At 37.5% G+C, this 20649-nt stretch overlaps 1 protein-coding gene across 1 annotated transcript in view; it reads left to right on the forward strand.

Moving 5' to 3' along the window:
- The window catches only part of LARP1B (La ribonucleoprotein domain family, member 1B), a gene marked incomplete at its 5' end in the record, with an annotated part of 21759 nt that extends 4789 nt beyond the window's left edge, over positions 1 to 16970 (forward strand). Inside the window, 15 exons of the mRNA XM_010077767.1 lie at positions 808 to 951; positions 3465 to 3608; positions 3852 to 4020; positions 7841 to 7985; positions 8200 to 8374; positions 9215 to 9387; positions 9864 to 10232; positions 11381 to 11504; positions 12387 to 12598; positions 12971 to 13077; positions 13603 to 13763; positions 14086 to 14230; positions 15477 to 15586; positions 15806 to 15933; positions 16737 to 16970. Of these exons, the coding sequence (XP_010076069.1) occupies positions 808 to 951; positions 3465 to 3608; positions 3852 to 4020; positions 7841 to 7985; positions 8200 to 8374; positions 9215 to 9387; positions 9864 to 10232; positions 11381 to 11504; positions 12387 to 12598; positions 12971 to 13077; positions 13603 to 13763; positions 14086 to 14230; positions 15477 to 15586; positions 15806 to 15933; positions 16737 to 16970 (2540 nt within the window). The remainder of the gene's footprint in view (positions 1 to 807; positions 952 to 3464; positions 3609 to 3851; positions 4021 to 7840; positions 7986 to 8199; positions 8375 to 9214; positions 9388 to 9863; positions 10233 to 11380; positions 11505 to 12386; positions 12599 to 12970; positions 13078 to 13602; positions 13764 to 14085; positions 14231 to 15476; positions 15587 to 15805; positions 15934 to 16736) is intronic.
- Between the last annotated feature and the right edge of the window lie 3679 nt (positions 16971 to 20649).

Below are 20649 nucleotides of genomic sequence, written 5' to 3' on the forward strand. Positions count from 1 at the left end.
TCCTAAAGACCTTTGTTTAGATTTGTTAATCTTCCTATGTGTACATTTTTTTAAAATCCTGTGTTACTTTTAGTTTTTTTAGTTTAAGTGGAAATTTAGAACAAAGCATTCTATTGGTACAAGCTATTATATTTTTTTCCCCTCAGTGTAGAAAATACGTTTTATGTATTTGCTTGCATTGCTTGGCTACAAAGGTAGGAAGCCCACAATCAAGTATAGAACAGCAAATATTAGCATTAAATAAGTGGTTACTGGATGTTTTAGGTCAGCCTACAACAAAATACTGCTTTGCTAATCATTTTTGACGCACATGCATGAACTTAATCTAAATATCTCAAGGGAAAATACAGTACCACAGCTAAATTCTCGGGAAAATTTTTGGTTTGTGATTGAAATCTTTATCTTAGTGGTTAACCTGGTATGTTATTTTCTACCTTTAATTTTCACATGCAAGTTGTGAAATTATATAGTGATGAACTTACTGAATATATTTAATACTAAGGTAGCTGTACATTCTTGGTAATGGAGCTTACATCTAAAAATTAATTAAATAAAAAAAGCTCACCTTCATTTCATATATTTAAAGTGTAGATAAGATTGCCTTTCAGTTTAAGAAATTCCTGTTTACTGCATTTAATATTGTTTAGCCATTCATCATTCCTTAAAATTTCAATGTTAAGCTGCTCTCAGTTTTCAACTTGGAAATTCACTGTTAGTAGTTCTACTAGAAGCATTCTATTGAATCTTTTCAGGTGCTTGAAACCTCAAGTAGTCCTATAATTGAGAGTAATATATTAACTTTTCAAGGTAACAAGCAGAAATGGGTGCCACTTCACTTGGATGATGTAAGGTCAGACAGTCAAGAAAGACCAGGCTCTCGAAGTAGCTCAAGATCTCTGCTGGAAACAAACAAGTTAATACCTCATAACAACAGACGGAATGAGACAAGAAGTAAGTAGTTTTCAAGCTCTGGGTCTTTCTATTTGTGGCAAACAAAGTGTAATACTGCATGAGTAGGTATTAGATTGGCAGTTTATGTTGAAACTTGACTTTGCTTATGCTAAGTAAAACCTAGTGTTAATATTTGCCAATAACTGTCAAAAAAATTGTACTGTAATTTAATAAATTTTAAATTGGAAAGTTTTGTCTAAAAGCTTACTGTCAGGTTGTTCTTTTTTTTTTTTAACCTCTTCACAAATTTCTCAGAGGTGTAATACCTCGATCGCTGACTCTGCTGAGTAACTGAGCTTGGAAACAGTCTATCTTTACAGCGTGTGCTTGTGCTCTGAATCAGAGCAGCATGTATTTATCTCTTCCTGACGACCTACAGGGTCGTGGACCACAGCTTTACAATGCAGAAAGTTTGGAAATAGTCTAATAAGGTGGCTGCTCTGTCCTGCTCTACTGTAGTTCCAGCAGCTTGTTGCTACCAGAGCAATTGCTTGTGGACCTACACTTTGGACTCTGCTTTGGCAATTTTACTGATTTATTTTTTTCTTTAAGTTGGACCAATTCCCTCAGTTTTCTGATCTGTTTCTCAAACATGGCCATGCAAAAAGTTGTACTAGCACAACAGAGAGAGAAATGCACCACAGCTGGTACTACTTCTGGCCCTCAGGTGTTCTGAATACAGCTTGTCAGATGGCATAAATCTAAGGCTAAATGTAGCTCTTGGCATTTAAGTTTTAAAATCACAATATACAATTTAAATGTTTGCTCATTATAATAGGTGTTGGATGCTACTGAGATGGAATTGGTTTATGAGGTCATTTTAGGAACATTGATATAAGGGTTTGGTCTGTATGTCTGAGGGATGGACGAGTCAGGGGGAGGATTTTTACTAGCATATCACTTTTCTTCAGCAGTTATTCCTGAGGAGCTCTGTGGTTGAATGACCAGAAACTTGTAGCATGAACTTTACCTCAAGGCTCTAGTGATTCTAGACCAGTTTCAGTGTGAGAGAATATAAAATATCTCCTGCTCTTCAGGAACACTGGCTGTTGAAATAAAAAAACTTGTTTCAGGCTTAAGTACAACACTGGCTCATGACAGTGTTATACGTGGGACTTTTGCATTGTGTCTAAGAGCTGCATGTACTCTCGGAGTGCAAAAATGAAACTGATTTTGGAAAGTAGTTCAAATGATGCCTGTGCATTTGGGATCACTAAGGTTGAGGGTAGCAAGTGCGAAGGCTAAGGTCCAAATTGCCAGTGTGACAGACACACATATAGATTATGATATTCATAAATTCAGAGTCTTATTTGACAGAGAATAACATACAGGAACTCTAATGTATGAGCATACATATTTTGTTGTAGAGTTAATTAACAATAGTTGCTAATAAGAACAAAGAATCATATCTTTAGTCAGTCATTTGTTAAATCCAGAAACTCTCAATTTGATCGAGGCTGTATCTCCAGGCATTCCTCTGACAAAGAGATCCCCCCAGGATCTGTAAGACTATCCAATTACAATTTAAAGAAACTTTAAGCAAGGGTGACTGACTGAAGATGGAAGTCTCGATGTTAGGAAAAGAGAAGGAAATGGTGTTCAAGAGTGTGTGTGAGAGAGGGCTTAATTTTCTCCCATGAGTAAAGTGAGAATTGCACCTGTCCTTATGTTTTGTAGTTAGTGGAGCCAAGGTCCCTGGAGTCTGGTTTAGACCTGCTTGCTTTCCTTCCTTTCATCTTTCCTTCCTCTTCTTTCTCACTCTCTTGCTTTGTGCAGACCACATTTATATGAAAACCTTATGCAGATTGTTACGGAGTCATCTTAGATTTGCATGTGTTATCGAAAAGTAGTACTTAACTTAAAAGCTCAGTTTGGGACAGGACCAGCAGAGAATAAATGATTGCTGTTAAATGGACAGAGCAAGGGGGAGTAGTAGACAGCTGCTTCTGGGAACAAAGCCATGGCTGTGAAAATTCCCTGCCAGCAGGATCATCAAGAGCTAGCAGCTCTCCCAAGCTCTCACTAGGTACTCTGAGTTGTCCACAGGAGGAGACTGTATTATCATGCCTGGAAGGAGAATTGCATGATCATTCCTTCCTGTCCTGTGCCCATCAGGTATTGTGACCCCTGAGCTGGCATCAGAGTGTCCAGTTGCTTCAGAAGCATTTGAGATTGACTGCCAGTCAAGCCCATTTACTCTTCTTTATGGCTAACAGCTTCTGCCTGGCTCGCCCTTAGGCAACATTACCCTTGCAGCTTCAAATCTGACCTTCTGTTTCGGCCGGCATGACCGAGTCAGTGGATTGCCTGAGAACTGGATGTTACAAAGGACATTTTGTCACTAATAATATAGTCTGCAGTGTCATTTCCTTCAGCGTTTCTGAGCATCCAGAACGTGGATAAAGACACTTTTCAGTGTTTTATGGTTAATACCTAGGAATAAATCAGATGCTACTTAATTAAATTGTGATGTTTAATTATGATTGCAAGCATTATGCTTTTTTCTCTTAAAGATTGGCGTCGTGATAGAGAAAAGAGAGATGATCATGATGAAGTGTGCAGCGTGAGAAGTGAGGGTGGCAGTGTTCGAGGATTCTCCAGAGGAAGAGGGAGAGGCAGAGGCAGAGGAAGAGGACGAGGCAGAGGAAACCCTGGAAGTATGCAAAGAAGTAGATGCTTACCAAAAGTTTTAAAACTATGTTTGTAATGTTATTGTTTGCACATGATGTTTCAAAAAAACATCTCCTGTAGCTTAATATAATTAAGTAGTTTGAGTCTTTTTAAAATCAGATGCTGAGAACCAACAGTAAAATAGCTGTGTGTATCATGCCCTGAAATAGTTCTGTGCTGGACTTAATATTTTTCATCATCTTTCTTTTATGTTCTCCTTTATTTTGAAGTGAATTTTGAATATTCATTTGGTTATCAAGAACTGTACGGTGACGGAACTGACCAAGTATTTCAACCTGAGCTTAGTGCTAGTATAATGTATTACTATGGTGGTGGAACAGGAGTGCAGATCTATTCTGTGGATGAAGCGCTTCTCAAAGAATATATAAAACATCAAATGTAAGTAGATTGTTTAATGTGCAAATATTTTTAGAGGTATAGTTAAGATAAAGTAACTCATTTCAAACAGTGTTCAATCCTTATTATCCATATAAAGATGGAGATTAAGGCATTTCAATTTAACTTTTTGATTTGACCATTACCAGTGTCAGTTAAATTTATTCACTAGTGGGTAGAAAAACTTGAGTGATGGGGGGGAATTTTAAGGAAGCTGTTCTGCATCTTGTGCTGTAGTCTGGCTCTTAACTCGTATACCTGCTTTATTTATGGTACACAGCCCTCTTTTTATGTTGTCATGTAATTGAGATATGGATGTCTCTGAGCTTGTGCTTTTGAGTACTGTTGGTCTGTTTGCCTATAAAGCTCTTCTTGGGTGATGTAGCTAGAGGTTTCCCTTATTTGCTCTCAATTTCACTTTGAGAAGTCTTGTTAGGTTTATGTTTTCAGAGTGTTCCACCTGAAACATGTAACTGAAAGAGTAGTTTTGCAATGATACTTGATTTTTCAATAATCTGTAATGTTTACTTTCTCGTGTACACCATTAGGCAATGAGAAACCATCTGGAAGACTGATTATCACCAGGAGACATGTCAAAAAGGGCCTGGAAACCACTAGTTCGTTTTAAAGAGACAGTTTCCACCACTGGCAAATATTTCATCTTCTGTACTTGCAACGGCATTTCTCTGCAATGCCTTTGTGGTGGATTTTGATTGCCCTTGTATTCCATAAAGCAACTTGCTTATTTTATTCTTGCTTCTTTTGTTACAGTTGACGCAAAAAGGAAGAAAAAAGCCTCTTTAAGGGCAGAAAGTATCTGGCATGTGGCTATCAACTTCAAAACTTCTATTGCAGTCTTTTTTGTTACTCTTGCTGCCAGGCCCCTATGAGACCTGACAGTGGACATGTACCCCTATGTCAGGATAATCGGCCTGCACTGTCCTCAGACAAGTGAGGGAGGAGCACAGACACTCCACTGTTGGCCAGATTTCTGGGCATGCAGTGTAGAATCCAGACCTTCTAAGGTAGGACATGATGATGTCCCCCTCTGCTGAGAAAAATGTCAGTTACAGCATTGGTCGCATCTGACTTCTGGTTATTTTTGTATTTTATTTTAGCAACAAGAGGTTGGCAGGTGTCAGTAGAAGACTTGGCATGGCTGGCTAACCAGAGCCATTGGTTGCTTGTCTGATATAAACTCCTAAGGCAGTTTGATTATGTAGTTTGCTTTCCATGAGAGAGAAGGAGATTCTTGAGCAGGCTTAGAACATAACTTCACTACTTTTATGCTCCTAAAAAAAAAAAAAGTGGTTTGGTTATTTGTTGACTTCTTTTAACACATTAGAAAATGATGGGAAACCAACTTTATTCATCAATTACCTATTATTAGCTTCTAAATGGGGATGGTTTTGTCTGCCTTTCCTAATTTAGTTATAAAATATTAAAGTGACTGTGCCAAAGAAGGAGGTACATACAGAACAAAGCTACACAGAACTGTTAGGTCTCAGAGTTCCTTATGGAGTCTAAGATAAACCAGCATGTATTAGAGAAGTGAGATTGGTTTGAATCCTAGTGAATTCTTAAATTTTAAAACAGTTTACCTGCTTAATAGGGAAAAATCTTTGAGACTGGCTCCAACTGAATTGGTGTATAATTACAGTAAGAAATCCACTGCTATCAAGCAGTTTATGCTTGTCCTGAGAGCCAGCTTGATGTACAAGAGAGAGTGATATTTATATTACATCCAAAAATATCTTTAACATTTTTAATTACAGGCTGAAGTTGTCAGCCTGAAAAGTTTCAGTGCTTAGCAACTCCGCAGTCTGCAACGTACAGTAGAACTCTATTCAAGTCCTCTTCTTTAAAAAAAAAAAAATAAAAGTTGCATCCAAGTCTGCATCAATTGAAGAATATGCAAGGGGACTCTGAGGAAAATGGAAAAGAAAAGCTAGAGGGCGTGAGTGTCTGTTTAGGTTTGTCCCTCTACTTGGAGCAAGCTTCTGCATTGTCTTCATTTACCATTAATGGTCTTTCACATTCCTTTTTCTAGAGTGATGGACATCAAGTGAGGCAGTTTGAGTCAAGTTCAGTCATTGTCCATTTCTGCTTGTGGAATTTTTGACTAGGTGAATTGTTACAAGATTTTACCTTTACTGTATGACTGTAAGGGTAACAGTAAAATGTTGATATGGCTTTTGTGCTTTCTTATCTTCTAGAGTGGGAGGGGAAAAGAAATGTAGCAGTTCAGAACACTAAATAGGACATTCTTGAAAGAAACCTTCTCTTTGTGCGCAGTTGCTTCACTTGATCCTTAGTTAAGCTCTGAGTAAGGGCTTAACTCTCTGAAAGCCTTATTCTCTTCTCTGTTTCCTCTGATTTAATGGCAGTGTTTTCATTTGTCGTATGTCTTATTGTCCAGCTTTGAGCCTTTGTATTCATTCTGTCTTGGAGCTGAGTGTTTCATATAGAGAGCTTTTGCTTCGAATTTCTTTAGCTAACAAAAATTATAGAAAGAAATGGTATGAAGCTTTTCCTTGGGTCAATAGTGGCATCACAGTCCTCTCCTTTTGGTAACTTTGGCCTTGAGCCCAACTTCAGTGGAGGCACTTAGCATTTTATATTTTGTTGAAATTGGAATTAACTTACTTTATGTTTGCATGTGGGTTTTTTTCCTCAGCGTTTTAAGGCTCTTTTTTTTTTTTTTTTTTTTTTTTACACTACCTCTATTTTTGTGTTGTAGAATTTTAATTGCTCTCCATTAAGTATTTCACTACCTACGTTTTTCTGAACCTGATGAGGAGTAGTATTCCTTGGATGTAATGTGCAAAATCATGGTATGATGTGTAAACTCTGTGAAAGGTCTAGATTTTAGTCACTGTGATTAAATTGGGGGTTTTTCCATTCTTTTTCATAGGATGTTTTCTCATTCTCTTGCTTTGTATAACAGATTGTGATTTGAATTCCTCACTTTTTGTCTTCACTAAGTGTAAAACATCTCAACATTCTGATCATTTCATAGAGCAACTTCGTTGTTCAAGAAGATTTGCCTTTCTGCTATTTCTTTGTCCTTTGTCTCTCTTGTTCTGTCAGATTCCTGAAATGGTCCTTGTCCCTCTTCTCTTCTCTTCTCTTCTCTTCTCTTCTCTTCTCTTCTCTTCTCTTCATCCATTAAAAATCATCTCTTCTTTTAGACTCTACCTTTCTCCATGAACGGTTGTGCCTTTTGGTACAGTTTCATGACAAATACAAAATTACTATTTTTGTTTTCTTATCTTCCCACAAGCATGCTTGAGGTAATGATTCAGAGGACATATATGTGCCTCAACACTCAGATAGGACACTTAAGCCTTCTAATGTACTGGAAACTGGGAAAAGAAAAGATACAGTTCAGGATGAAGGTGCACTGGTATTGCTGTGTGGGAAATAACTTGTGCCCTGACTGTAAGCAGTTGTCCTTCATCTATATGGAGGCTAAGAGAATGTTGTTTCCTTCTGTTCATGTAAGTAATAAGGGAGAGGATGGGTGAAGGAAAAATTGAGCATAGTTTTTCCTTATGCAGTTCGTACATGCAAATGTTGTAACGAGGCTTTGATTTATACACCTGTGTACTGTACTGGATTGTAAGTCTCTTAACGTGTCGAACATACATTGCTGTTCTGTAAGTGTTGCTTGTAATGATACACCTGTTGAAAGAACAATTTAGTTGGTGACAAAGCACGCTCTCTTTCTAATGGAAGACTTTAACAAGGAATCTCTTAAGTTGCTATTTTAGGATTTTCCTTAACCTACAATAGGCTCATATTTGCGTGTTTCTTTCTACAGTGAGTATTACTTCAGCACAGAAAATTTGGAAAGAGACTTCTTTTTGAGGAGAAAGATGGACCAACAAGGATTTCTGCCTGTTTCATTGATTGCTAGTTTCCGTCGGATGCAAGCTCTGACTACAAACGCTGCACTCATTTTGGAGGTAAAATAATTCAGAAATATGTATGTAGGCAGTTGCTTGGTTAATTTTGTACTGCCATATAAAGTCAGTGCTATGAAGTTCAGAAAAATTTGTGTTTGCAAGGACAAGGCTTTTATAAAGAGGCTATTAAATGTCAAAGTTTGTGGATTTTTTTCTTTTTTGGATGGTGCTGGATATGCAAAGTTTTTAAAGCTATAATATACTTGTCACACAGGCCCTAAAGGACAGTACAGAAGTTGAAATTGTGGATCAGAGGATAAGAAAAAGGGTTGATCCAGAGAAGTGGCCAATTCCTGGTCCCCCTCCATGCAATCTGCCACCGACTGACTTTTCTCAGCTCATCAATTGTCCAGAATTCATACCAGGCCAAATTTTTGGCTCACATACTGGTAAAGGATTTATTTTATAGAAACAAGTTTAGGACTGTCTATCTAGCTTAGGAAGTTTGCCTCTTGATGCTGATTTCATAATAGAAGTTATACGTTTGGTAATGGTTTATTTAGCTCGTGCCTTGTCAGCTTTACAGTTGCCAAGTCACATGGCTGGCATGGCTCATGTGAAGTAGATAAAAGTGTCTTATGTGTTACAGCTGTGATTGGTCTCCAGAATATAGTATGATGGACTACAGTCCTTTATTATTATTAGTAGCTGTAGTAGAAATAGTATAGTAATTTAAAGTTAATAATAAAATCTGCTTCATTTTGGTAGCAGCTGAACTGTTTATTTGATGCATCCTGGTTTTGGATCAGAATCTCATTCAGATTATTCATAGGGAGATGGCTTTGTTTGCTGAAAACCATTGGCAAGGAAATCTTTTACTGAAATATTGTCTGAAAGTAGATGGGAAGAATGAAGACTGAGTTAGTCACCCATCCATAGAGCTAGAGGATGGTGTGGAGAAAACAGCTCCCTAATGATGCTGTTCTTGTTTTCTGAATAGCACATAATTTCTCTCAAACTGTTAGATACTTTCTACATACATAAGTTGTTAAAATCAATGCTTTTCTAAAATGTTGAGTGAACTGTGAAAAGCAGTCTCCTAAAAATGAAAATGAATTCTGCTGATCAGAGTTATATTAAACCACAGAGATACCAAAATGGTAGCTGTGGTTGAAAGAAAGACTAGTGAAACAATTAAAAAAAAAGGGGGGGGGGGGGGGGGGGGGAGAGGGAGGCAAAAACCCAAAACAACCCCCAGCAGGAACTGAACTGCTGTTTTTCAATGCCAGAGTCTGCACCAAGTTCTCCAAGAATGGGAAGCCCACTGAGTCCAAAGGAAAACACTGAAACGAGTAATTTTCAGCCAATGTCTAAAGGGCTGTCTACAAGTTTGCCTGACTTGGACTCTGAACCTTGGATAGAAGTGAAGAAGAGGCATCGTGCATCCACGGTCAAACTAAAGGTAAAATCAAAAACCTTCAAATTATGTTTAAATAAACAAATGCAAAACCTGCCAGCTTTCAGATTATACTGTAAAACAAGTTTTTTAAATGTCTTAACATATGTAATGCTTGATGATGCAGTACAGTTAGCACGTGTACACTTTTCATTCTACCAGACCTAGAATAATTAAGCACATTTAAAATTCTGATCCAAAGCTTACTAAAAAGAAAAGGAAATACTGGGGGTTTTTGTGCTGAGGGACAGTTGTACCTGTTGATTACTGAAAAATGTGTTGTAATGTTTATTTGGGAGTTGGTCTAAAAGCTTATGGCAGAATTATTTAGAATAGTAACTTACTGAACATCTGAAAGTGGGTGTCTTGTTCAATCCTTGTACATTCATTTATTGAAAATGTTCCGTCATGTTCTATTTGTCTCCTATTTGGATAATCACTATCCCATTCAAATATAAAATGCATTGCCTTTCCTAACTTAGGGAAGTGTTCCTCTACCTGATCAAACATCATGTCAACAGCCACCCTCACCTCCAGAGGAACAAGAACAAGAAGAACTCGATTTTTTGTTTGATGAAGAGATAGAACAAATTCAAGGTCGGAAGAATAAATTTACTGATTGGTCAGACAGCGATTCAGATTATGAAATTGATGATCAGGATGTAAACAAGATTTTGATTGTAACACAGACACCACCATATATGAGAAGACATGCTAGTGGAGATCGTACTGGCAACCATGTATGCCGTGCAAAAATTACATCAGAACTTGCTAAAGTTATTAATGATGGTTTATACTATTATGAACAGGATTTGTGGATGGAGAAGAGTGAAAATGATACTATGATGAAGGTAACTCTCTTAATTTTTGACCTGAAAAATCATACCTGTCCCAGCCATTTCAAAATTAATTTCAGCAATCTGCTAGGTAATGGTAAAATGCTAGACTTTTTGGAAAGAAAAGATACAGAAGTTGAATTTACAAGTCTATTGAATTATCTTTCTTTTGATAATATTGTAGACAGTTGAAAAGAAAACCAGCAAGTTATTTTTTTGTGACAAATTTGACCAAAAGCATTGAATGAATATTTTTTAGAACTATTTTTAACATTTTGGAGATGGCTCAACTCTTCCAATGATTTCTTGGTCTGTGAATAGCTTGTTTCATAACATTTGCAAACCCCTGCCCTAGGGGAAAGGGGCATATTTCTGAGAAGAGAGAATAAGAGAGGAAGGTAATTTTAAAGTGGTTTTATATTAAGATTCTGTTTACCATGTAGCTTGTTAAAATAATAGCTCTGTGAGCAAACAAAACTTTGGATTGTACACCTTATTTTATTATAGAAACCCTTTTATTTCCTAGCCTGTACATAGGCCTCTGTCTTTGAGGCTTTCAGAACTTTGCAAGATTGTCAGCTTTGTTGTTTGGTTTTTGTTGTCGTTGTTGTTAATTACTATGGTTTTTAAGTGTAGTAGGCAGCTGTAAAATTACAGATGAGTTGAACTCCAGCACTTCATAGGCAGTGCTTGACAGTGCACACTGCAGTCCTGTCACTTACTGCTCTTGGTTTATTAAGAAACATCTTCTTTTGTGCGAGTAAGCCCAGTGAGCGGCATGTCTGTAGGCAATCCCACTCTATCGCTAGGAGATGTTATGTGTACAGAAATACAAAATTACCTGAGCACTAAGTGGTGAGGGGAAAGGGCTTTATCTGTGCATAAGGGCAAAGCTGGGTTGTGGAAGGTTAGAAGGGGGGTTGCCTTTTAGCTAGTGCAGTGTGAGCTGCATTAGATGGTTATATAGTGTTCATGGCAACTTTTTTTACAATGTGTGCTAGAGATTCCTTCCATCCTCTTTAAAAGAAATCTGTACTGTCTGTATATTGGTAGTTAGGTGTCAATTCTGGCTTGCTTATTTTCTCTTTTATGAAATTCACCCATTCCTCAGGATGATACCTGTTACTGTGCTTTGTGTTTACAATTTGCTTTTTCTAATTCAGCAAGAGATTGAGAACTTCAGGAAGCTAAATCTCATTAGCAAGGAAGAATTTGTAAATCTTGCACCAGAACCAATTGCTGATCCAACTGAAGAAGTTCCTCCAGAGCCTTCAGGATTACGGAAAGGTAAGTAATACAAATTTGCTTTTTAGAATCCCTGTAATAAAGAACCGTTGTAGAGGTGTGTTAAATCTTTCTGCCTCTGTAATATTTTAATTTTGGTTCAGTCAGTGGTCCGAGGGGCTTTTTATTTGCTAATTTTTTAATTTGTCAGCTGTTTATTGGTAATGTAGGTCTATCACACCAGAAGCAGCTGATGTGAGTATTTTTCAGGAGATATATATATATATATATGAGAGCATCAATAGGCAGTGTTCTGTATTCTTGTCACCATATGCCAACACCAGGTGCTTTTTGTGTTACTTGACATTTACAATGTGTACGGGAATAGCTAGTGATGTTGTGAAACATTTTCTAGAAACCAGGATTTTTATGGGAATAGGGGATAGAAGGAAAGGAGGTTAGAATAATTTTCTACTCGTATCATAACCTTACTGGGCAGTGAAAACATCCAACTCTTATCTTTTAAGGTATTTCTGATATGGTATTATTATTAACATTTACTAGGGTATGTGCTTATAGCATCTTTAAAGTAGTTGAAGAAAACCTCACCAAACCTCACCAAAAGGCAAGAAGGTGGTTCCACTTACAAATGTCTATTTTCTATTTCTTTGCTAATGTAAATATACAAGAACAAGCAGGTTAGAGAGAAATGGATTTGAATTTTCTAGCAAAGACATGCTTGAAATAGAAATATTTCATAGTTTTGAGCAGTCAGTTTGTCCTGCTTCTACACCAAGTACTTTTTGTTAGTTTGACTATCCTTTTGGGGATGGCGTAGTTCACTTGAAATGAAACAGGCCTTTAATGTATTAGATACAAGGGGAACTTGGGCTTTGAAGTCATAAATTTCTTTTGAAAATGAACGTTTTTCCTTCCTGCCTACAGATCTGGCAGAGGAGTTGGCTTGTAATTTGTTAAGTGGTGAAGTACCTCCAACAGCAGCAATTGCTCGATCCCTGCCAACAGCAGTTCCAGATTCCCCCTGCTTTCACCCTGGCTTCGCCCCGCGTACACCTCGCACCCCAAGGCTACAGGATCCCAAAAAAACACCCAGGTTCTATCCTGTTGTTAAAGAAGCACGATCCATTGATGTAAAGGTAAATGTAGAGATGTAATATTTTTTTCTTAAATCAGAAAAAGTCTATAAAACTCATGTCTGTGCATAAAATTTAACAAGGCAAAAAATGAAACACTTGTATTTTTTCATTATCTACAAAATATTTACCTTATTTATTCTTTTTTATTTCTACAAAATGGTTTCAGAATTTTCTCTGTAACATTTAAAGTCCTTGATGAAAAAGTGTAATGTCTAAAGACGTTTAATTTGTTACATAAGTCTAATCTTGAGGTTATGAAACTGGAGGGTTGTGACTTTATAATGTGTTAAGAGTGGCTATAAACTTTGTTTTAGGAGGGAGAGAATGAGTAAAATCAAATTAGGGTAATAAATACTTGATTTACTTTCTTAGACTCCAAGAAAAAGAAAAACACGACACAGTACAAATCCTCCCTTAGAGTGCCATGTTGGCTGGGTGATGGATTCCAGAGACCACAGGCCAAGAACTTCCTCTGTGAGGTAATTTTTTTTTTTTGTCATAGAAAATTGTTTGCAATGTCATTAGCTCTCACTGCTAATAGAGAAATAGGAAGTGATAAAGGACAGTTTCTAAATAGAGCAGAAGCAAGAAAAGAGCAATCAAGAAAGACAAAAATATAGAATATAAGGCTCTTTGGAAGTCAGCTAACTAGACTATTCTCACAACGTTCTTTGTTGATTGATGCTATGGTACAAGTAATATGACTTGAAGTACTGATGTGATTTTTTTTTTTTTGCCTTTAAGTGGTGGTTTCAAATCAGGCGTTGCAGTAATGTTTAGTTCTCATCATCCAGAACTGCCTGGTTTTTGACAGATTAGCACAGAATCTGATTTTCCTGAGGTGCACCCAAAACCAGATGACTGGGACCCCAGGAATGCATTGCAGTGGTTATCGGGTGACTGTACCGTTCTGACAGCTGTTGCGTAGATCAGAATGGTTGAAACCTGATTCTGTAGAAAAACCCTGCTTACAGGACAGAAATACGGTTGGTTTTTTTCTTCAGCAGTTCGAATGCTTCACCTTCAGAAGGAGCTCCACTAGCAGGAAGTTACGAGTGTACCCCAAATTCTCTTCCAAAGTTTCAGCATCCTTCTCATGAACTGTTAAAGGAAAATGGATTTACTCAACAGGTGTACCACAAATATCGTCGAAGGTGTCTAATGGGTAAGCTGCTAAATCTGCTTCCTAAAATTTTATGTAGAAGTTACCAGGTGTCATCTGATACCAGTCTTCTCCACATTGTTCCTTAATCTTAATTTTTCTTGGGAAAGGAGAACAAAATTTATTTGATGCTTGTATTTTATGAACTCTGCTTTCCATTTTAACTTGAAATTCCCTGACAAAAAAATTACCCTCAAATTTTAACTCAAGTTAGTGCAAGACTGTGCGTGTATTACTAATGGGAAAGCACTTGCAAATATTCTGCTGAAAAGTTAAAGATAGCTCTTTCCTTTTTCCTTTTTTTCTTTTTTTACATCTTTACCAGAGAGGAAACGGTTGGGAATTGGCCAGTCCCAAGAAATGAACACACTTTTTCGTTTCTGGTCATTTTTTCTGAGAGATCACTTTAACAAGAAGATGTATGAAGAATTCAGACAACTTGCTCTAGATGATGCAAAAGAACACTACAGGTATGCGGTCTTTCCTGAAAGTTAGAAACTGTTGAGGTCTTACCATTCGTTGTAATGGCTGTGAAGTTTATGTATATCTGAAGCGAACATTTTTAGTATTAGCTTTGACTCTTTGTAAATCTTTTAAATAGCAGGCTGTATAAGTCATTTTAATTCCAAAAATCTGTTTGCATGTATTTGTGCTTTGCAGATAAATAGCTAAACATGTGTCTCCTGACTTGTAATTGGTCCTGAGTTCTACAAAATGCTGTAACTTGCTGTGACAAGTCAGCTCTGTACTTACTAATGCTCGTAAGATTCTTCCTTCCATAGGTGAAAGTATTCTTAACCTCATTCAACTTGTTCAAACTGCTGCTTGCCTTCCAAAAAATATCAGAAAAATGACTGCAAAGGAAATTACCACTGCCCTTTTAGGTCTTTAATACTATTCCCTTCCTTCCACACACTTTCCCTTGCCTCTCTCTCTCTTACCCAAAGAGACAAGGTAGCCTAACGTTTTGAATGCCAAGCGAAAAAAGCACTGGCCATGGGTATCTTCAAGTTCAGATGTGTTGTCTGAGACTGCAGAGTGATAGACCCTAGGGTACAAAGGTGGCTTTAACAATACCTTGAGTGTCTGCCCTGAGCTTTCTTGATCCTTTGTGATTATCCATGGATACATTTACCAGGAGAAACTTTAGAAGCCTCTGAAGAGGACTAAGGTGACAGCAGATGAGTGCAGAACAGAAAGAAGTCCCAGCTAGCTGCAGGCCCAGGGTGGCTCTGGTGATGGTGTGGCAGCCAAAGCCAGAGTGTTACTAAATGCTGAGCCAGCAATCCTGGTGCTGGGGTGTGCGGGAGCTGAAGGAAGAGTCCTGCCCTACACATCTGGTTTTGCACTGATGGTGTATTAGGCTGATTTTTGGTCCAACCCATTATGGTTGGTTTTATGTTGAAACTGTGTATACAGACATCCTGAAAATGTGAAAGCATTTGTCTGGTATTTTATGTGCTTGTAGTGTCTGTAGTTCGTTAGTTGAAACTGTGGGACAAAGCTGGCTTTCCTAAGTCAGCTTTGATTGATTGTGAAGGTGTTTCAGGAGAATAGGTCAATAAAAACTGATGTGAAAAGGAAGTGTTTTTTATGAGAAAGGTAAAATGAGACTCTGACATTTACCTGAATGCAAGGAGAGACTGAAAACTTGCATCCTTCTGAGGAGTAAGGTGTATATGTGTAGGATTTTCATACCTCTTTATTCTCTTACAGGTATGGATTGGAATGCTTGTTTAGATTTTACAGCTATGGCCTAGAAAAGAAATTCAGGCAAGAAATATTCAAGGATTTCCAAGAAGAAACAAAGAGAGATTACGAAGCTGGTAAGTATCATAGGCCAGTCACTGCTCATACCGTGATAACTTTAGTTGGGAGATAATCTCAGTTCCTTGGCACTGACTTGTTAAATAACTCACGAGCAGGTTTTGTTAACGTTCCTTTTCTCTTACAGTTCTCTTAAACTTATATTACCAGTGAATAATTAAGTTTCTAATTAGATCTGACCTTTGTAAATTGGTAAAATTATCTTTTTCCATTATTAGGTCAGCTATATGGACTGGAAAAATTTTGGGCTTATCTAAAATATTCTCAGCACAAGACTCCAGCCATTGATCCCAAACTGCAAGAATACCTTAGTAAATTTAAGAGACTGGAGGACTTCAGAGTGGATGTAAGTTTCAATACCTATTTTAGATAAATATTTGGTGTATGAATATTTTTACTGCAAGGTAAATTGAGAACAATGCTTCACAAAAAGGTAGCTTTACAAATCCTGTAAATGACTAGAAAGCATGATTAAAAAAAATAAATTAAAATGAAAAATGTACTGTTTTAGTCTAGACATTCTTTTTTGAACCAGAGTGTGGTGCGGAGGTGTGGTGGCTAAAATGTAAAAAGTCCATTGATCCATTTTCATTGTGTAATTAAATGAATAGCAAAAAAAATAGTTTATTTGTCATCTGGTAGGACTGATGACTTCTACACTGTTTAGGAATTTGGCAAATGAATTAATGCCCAGCTGGCATTTCTTAATGAACTGTGACAAGCATTGTCCTTGCTGAGCCTTGATATGCCAAATTCAGTGTGTCCTTCCTGTAGAACGCTGAATTCTTAAACAGTGTGATTCTGGAATATAGTGCTGCCGTGCTTTTCATGGCTGGGTTATGGAGTATTACGTTACCATCATCCTCTATAATTCTCATTTTCTAGGAGTTGTGGCAATCATTTGGGCAGCAATGATTAAATAATGCTGTCAGACTGTCTAAAGTCCTTAGTATGGCGTACACTTGCACTTCTAGCTAACAGCCCGGAAAGCTTTAGAATACCATCAGAGTTGTGAATAACCATGATCACACTGGGCCTAAGAGCCTAATTATTGAATGCTCTGTCTTTTTTGATCCTTTAAGTGTACGAAAAGGCAAATATGGGGCCTTCCAGAGAAACCTTTAACAAGCTGCCAATATTTATTTTCAGCCTCCTATTAGTGAAGAATCTGGCAGAAAGAGACCGGTTGCTGCAGCAGGTGAGGATTCAGGTCATCGCAGACACCAGTCTAATTCTTCTAAAACACTTCTTGTGGCTAAACCCACATCTGCCTGTCAGTCCCAGGCATTAGGAAATGTTACCAGTGGGAATACTGTGCAAGCATCCATAGGCCATAACAATGCTGCCACAAAATCTATAGAAAGCGATGTACCGGAAAAATAACACTTCAGACAAGCTTGCGCCCTTGAGATTCAGCTTCTACATCACTGTTTTGATTTGGAGACCTTCAAGGCGAGCCAATCTAATACATGAGTAAAAATGTATGGGAAGACAAAGGCTTGGATTCTCTTTTTCACAGGATTTAGTTCCAAACACTTACCCTAGGAGAGTTGCTCTTGGTTTTGGGATCATCAGAAGGATCCTAGGGAAGATTCTTTGGCTTCAGTATTGCTTCCCTCAAGCTTTTGTTTACAAAGAACTGCATTCCTTGCATATGCAAAAAATACTTTGGGGGATGCCTTACATTTCAGCTCATATTTCTTAAAAAAAGGTATGATATATCTGTTATTTACTGTGTTTTCTTTGCCCGGATTATCCCATTATTTGTATTTTACCAAAGCAAAAAAAGATTATGTTATATATAGAATTTTAAATGTAAAGGAGAGGTCTATGTGATTGGTTTGCTCTAATTATTAAGAAGTATGTTTTTGTGCAGAAGCACACTCGAGAACCTGCAACTATAAATGAAACTGCATTTCTGGATTCTATTTAAAGACATAGTTTATTTTTTTCAGGGTCTCCATAGTTAGTATTTTATTAAGTATGGAGTTTGAGTGGACATAACTGGGATAGTTTTGCAGATATTTCCTTCAGTACTGGTTCTTAATAACTCAAGCAACAGAAAAAAATACAGGGGAAAATGGATCTCTTGATTTATTTCATAGTGTCTTAAATTAACATAGAGTATTTACAGTTCGTGCAGGTTGTTAAAATAGCGAACTATTCAAATTATTCTCAGCTTGAGAGGTGTCTTCATTTGAGTTCTCGTATGACTATGAAGTACTCTAACAGGAGAGGCATAATTTTTTTTTCCTCCGTATTTCAAGTAATAAAAATTAGTTTGGAGGAAACTAAAATATTCCTTGTAAATTTTTTTTTTTGCTTTATTTTGCAATATCTGAATGAAGTTCTGCTTAAATTGTGCTAGCTAAGCCTAAATAATTTCAAACAGGTCTAAATACAATTTCACTGAATGTAAGTTATTCAAATACAAATTAATTTCTGTATCTGAAAGATGGGGATGTTTATATCCTGGAATTTCTTATTAACTTCAGTACTTGTTTTTAAAGACTCAAAAAGAACTGAGTGGGTAACTTACCTCTTCCAAGGGTGAGAAGAATTTCCGCTTTTGTTAGTTAACCGCAGAAAAGAGTTCAGTTAACTTCCAAGTTAAAAAAGTTCTGTCTAGCACAAATGCCTTAACCCGTGAAGGTGTCCTAACTGACTGCACATCCAGGTATGGGGTTTTAAACTTGTATTGGATCTCGGAGGGTACAGTCCGTTAATTTTTCAGTCATTGTCTTGTGAATCTCACTGAAATGAATTATGAATGTTTGCATTGTAAATGAGTCTGTTACCAGTGGCCTTCCCAACAGCTAATGCAATTTCAATACAGAATTGAGCCTTTTGTAAGTGGCCTGTTCCACATGAATTTAAATGAACACATACCATGATTTTAAGTAGCATCCTATAAATGTGCTGAAGTGACACATCTCAGTCCTGTGTTTTGATCTCCATGCCTCTTGCTATCCAAGAAAATTATGCTAATGTAAATTTGGATTGAAATTGTATATACAAGTAATAGATTTAAGATATTTCCTTCCACTTTTTCATTGGAAAAATGTGCCGATTAAGCTTTTAGTGTGTGTAATTTGTGATATTTTGACAAATTTTATAAAAACAACAAAAAAACCCTAATACTGTTGTATATCAACTTCTGTTTTCCCAAAGTGTGAAGAAAAACAACTTAAAAGAGTGCAGTGCTGTAGATTTGCATGTGAATTTGTTGCCTCTGGTGTACTGCGGTATCAGGGAAATGCAGGCTGTTAAGGGCTGATGTGGTTCTTAGAATGTGAGCCAGCTTCCTTCAAGTTCAATGTTGATTTATTTTTTCACATGACTGGATATTTCTCAAAGAAAAATGACAGGTGAGTGATAAATACTTCAAAGAGTGAATGCGTTACCTGCTCTCTGTTCTGCTGGCCTCCATAGGACCATGTCCCTTTAGTTGCATTAAAAAAACCCACCCCATCTGTCGACAGGTCTGGCTCCCGTTCAGGAATCCCCCCTTTCACTTCCCATGGGCTTGAACCTTCCCTCTCTCCCCTTGCGGCCAGGGGGAAAGTACAATGTGTACATTGCTGCTGTTTGCACGCCGAGCTGAGAGCAAAACAATTGAGTTTTAGAATAAACCCTAAAGATGGTGGTGAAGCAGCTTGTTTCTCTATATGGCTTCAAGTAATTACCTTTAACTACTGGCATACCTGGTGCAGAGTCATAGATTTGCCTTTGAACACACATCTGTGTGTCCAACATCTTTTCCAATTCCTGTTATGTCCATTTAAGTCTACCTTCAGTTTGGTTTTAGACAGGTTGTATTCTAATAGTAGTCCATTCCTGAACACTTAGCAGGTGTTACGCTTTTCCTTGTCTAAAAATCCTCCCGTGTACTTATTAAAGAATTTTGTTTAGGTTTGTCTTCATTTCTTCTGGTAAGAAATGACCGTACAAGTATTTCAAAATGCTACCCTGCCTAGACACATCAACATTTTTCTTTAGTCATGCTCTTGGATTCTAAAGGCTTTTTAAAAGAGAAGGAAGGGAGGACTCATGGTGGCTCTTGTTCCTGGTGGAGACCAGATCATGTTTTCCCACAATGAGCAGCAGTAGCCTGTCCGCATGACTAATGCTCCTGGAGTTTAAGAGGGATTTGGGTTTCTGGGGGAGATAAAGCATTAGAGTGAAGAGACCAGTCTGCAGGGTAGAGGCTGCTGTGAATACAGACTTTGCTTCAGGCATCGCTGCTGCATGGAGGTGACAAGCTACCCTCCCTCACTTCCAGGCAGAGGAAGAGACTAAAGTGTTAGTGTTATCTACTGAGGATGTATCAAGCTGTAGCCCTGTGTGTAGTACAGAAGGTTATAGTACCTTCAAAGCTGATGAGTTGAGGTTTCTCTCTAAAAAAAAAAAAAAATCATGCCTTCAAATATTTAAAACCAAAGGACAAGGACTTCACTCCTGTGAAATGGGTGCCAGAGTCAGTCAACAGAAAGGGAGTTCTTACACAAACAGTAATTGAATGCTTGTGGTCAAGTGCCAAATCCAGGCTTGCCCCAGGAACTTCACACCCACAGGCTTTATTCTTAGATGCTTACATACTGTACACAGCTGTAGGCTTTGCCCAGTTACCTAGAAAACTGGACAGGTCAGTAAAATATGATCATCACAAAAAAAAAAAACCAACCCACACCCAAGTAAACTTTGTAAACAGAAGGGGAAAAGTCAATTTGTGAATAACTTTTGCAGGAAGGTTGCACAGCCAGACGTGACCTCTATGGAACACAGTTGCTGCCTTCTGGTACAGAAAAAATACACAAAACCAGAAGAATCCCCCAAGAGAAAGGGTGGGGGACATGTTCAGCTTTGGGTTTGGTGGTTTTTTGTTTTTTTTTTTCCAAATTTCAGGTAAACAACATTTAACCTGCATTTGAACTAACCTTGGCACACATATTCAATCAAAAGTAAGCTTAGAACCCAATCTGTAACCACCTGTTAGTAAACATTCACCTTTAACCATAAATTAGAAGCCAGTGGAAGGATTTGCCAGTAACATTAAATACTT

This window comes from Pterocles gutturalis, unplaced genomic scaffold (genome assembly GCF_000699245.1).
Source record: "Pterocles gutturalis isolate BGI_N339 unplaced genomic scaffold, ASM69924v1 scaffold11178, whole genome shotgun sequence".
In the NCBI taxonomy this organism is placed as follows: Eukaryota; Metazoa; Chordata; class Aves; order Pterocliformes; family Pteroclidae; genus Pterocles; species Pterocles gutturalis.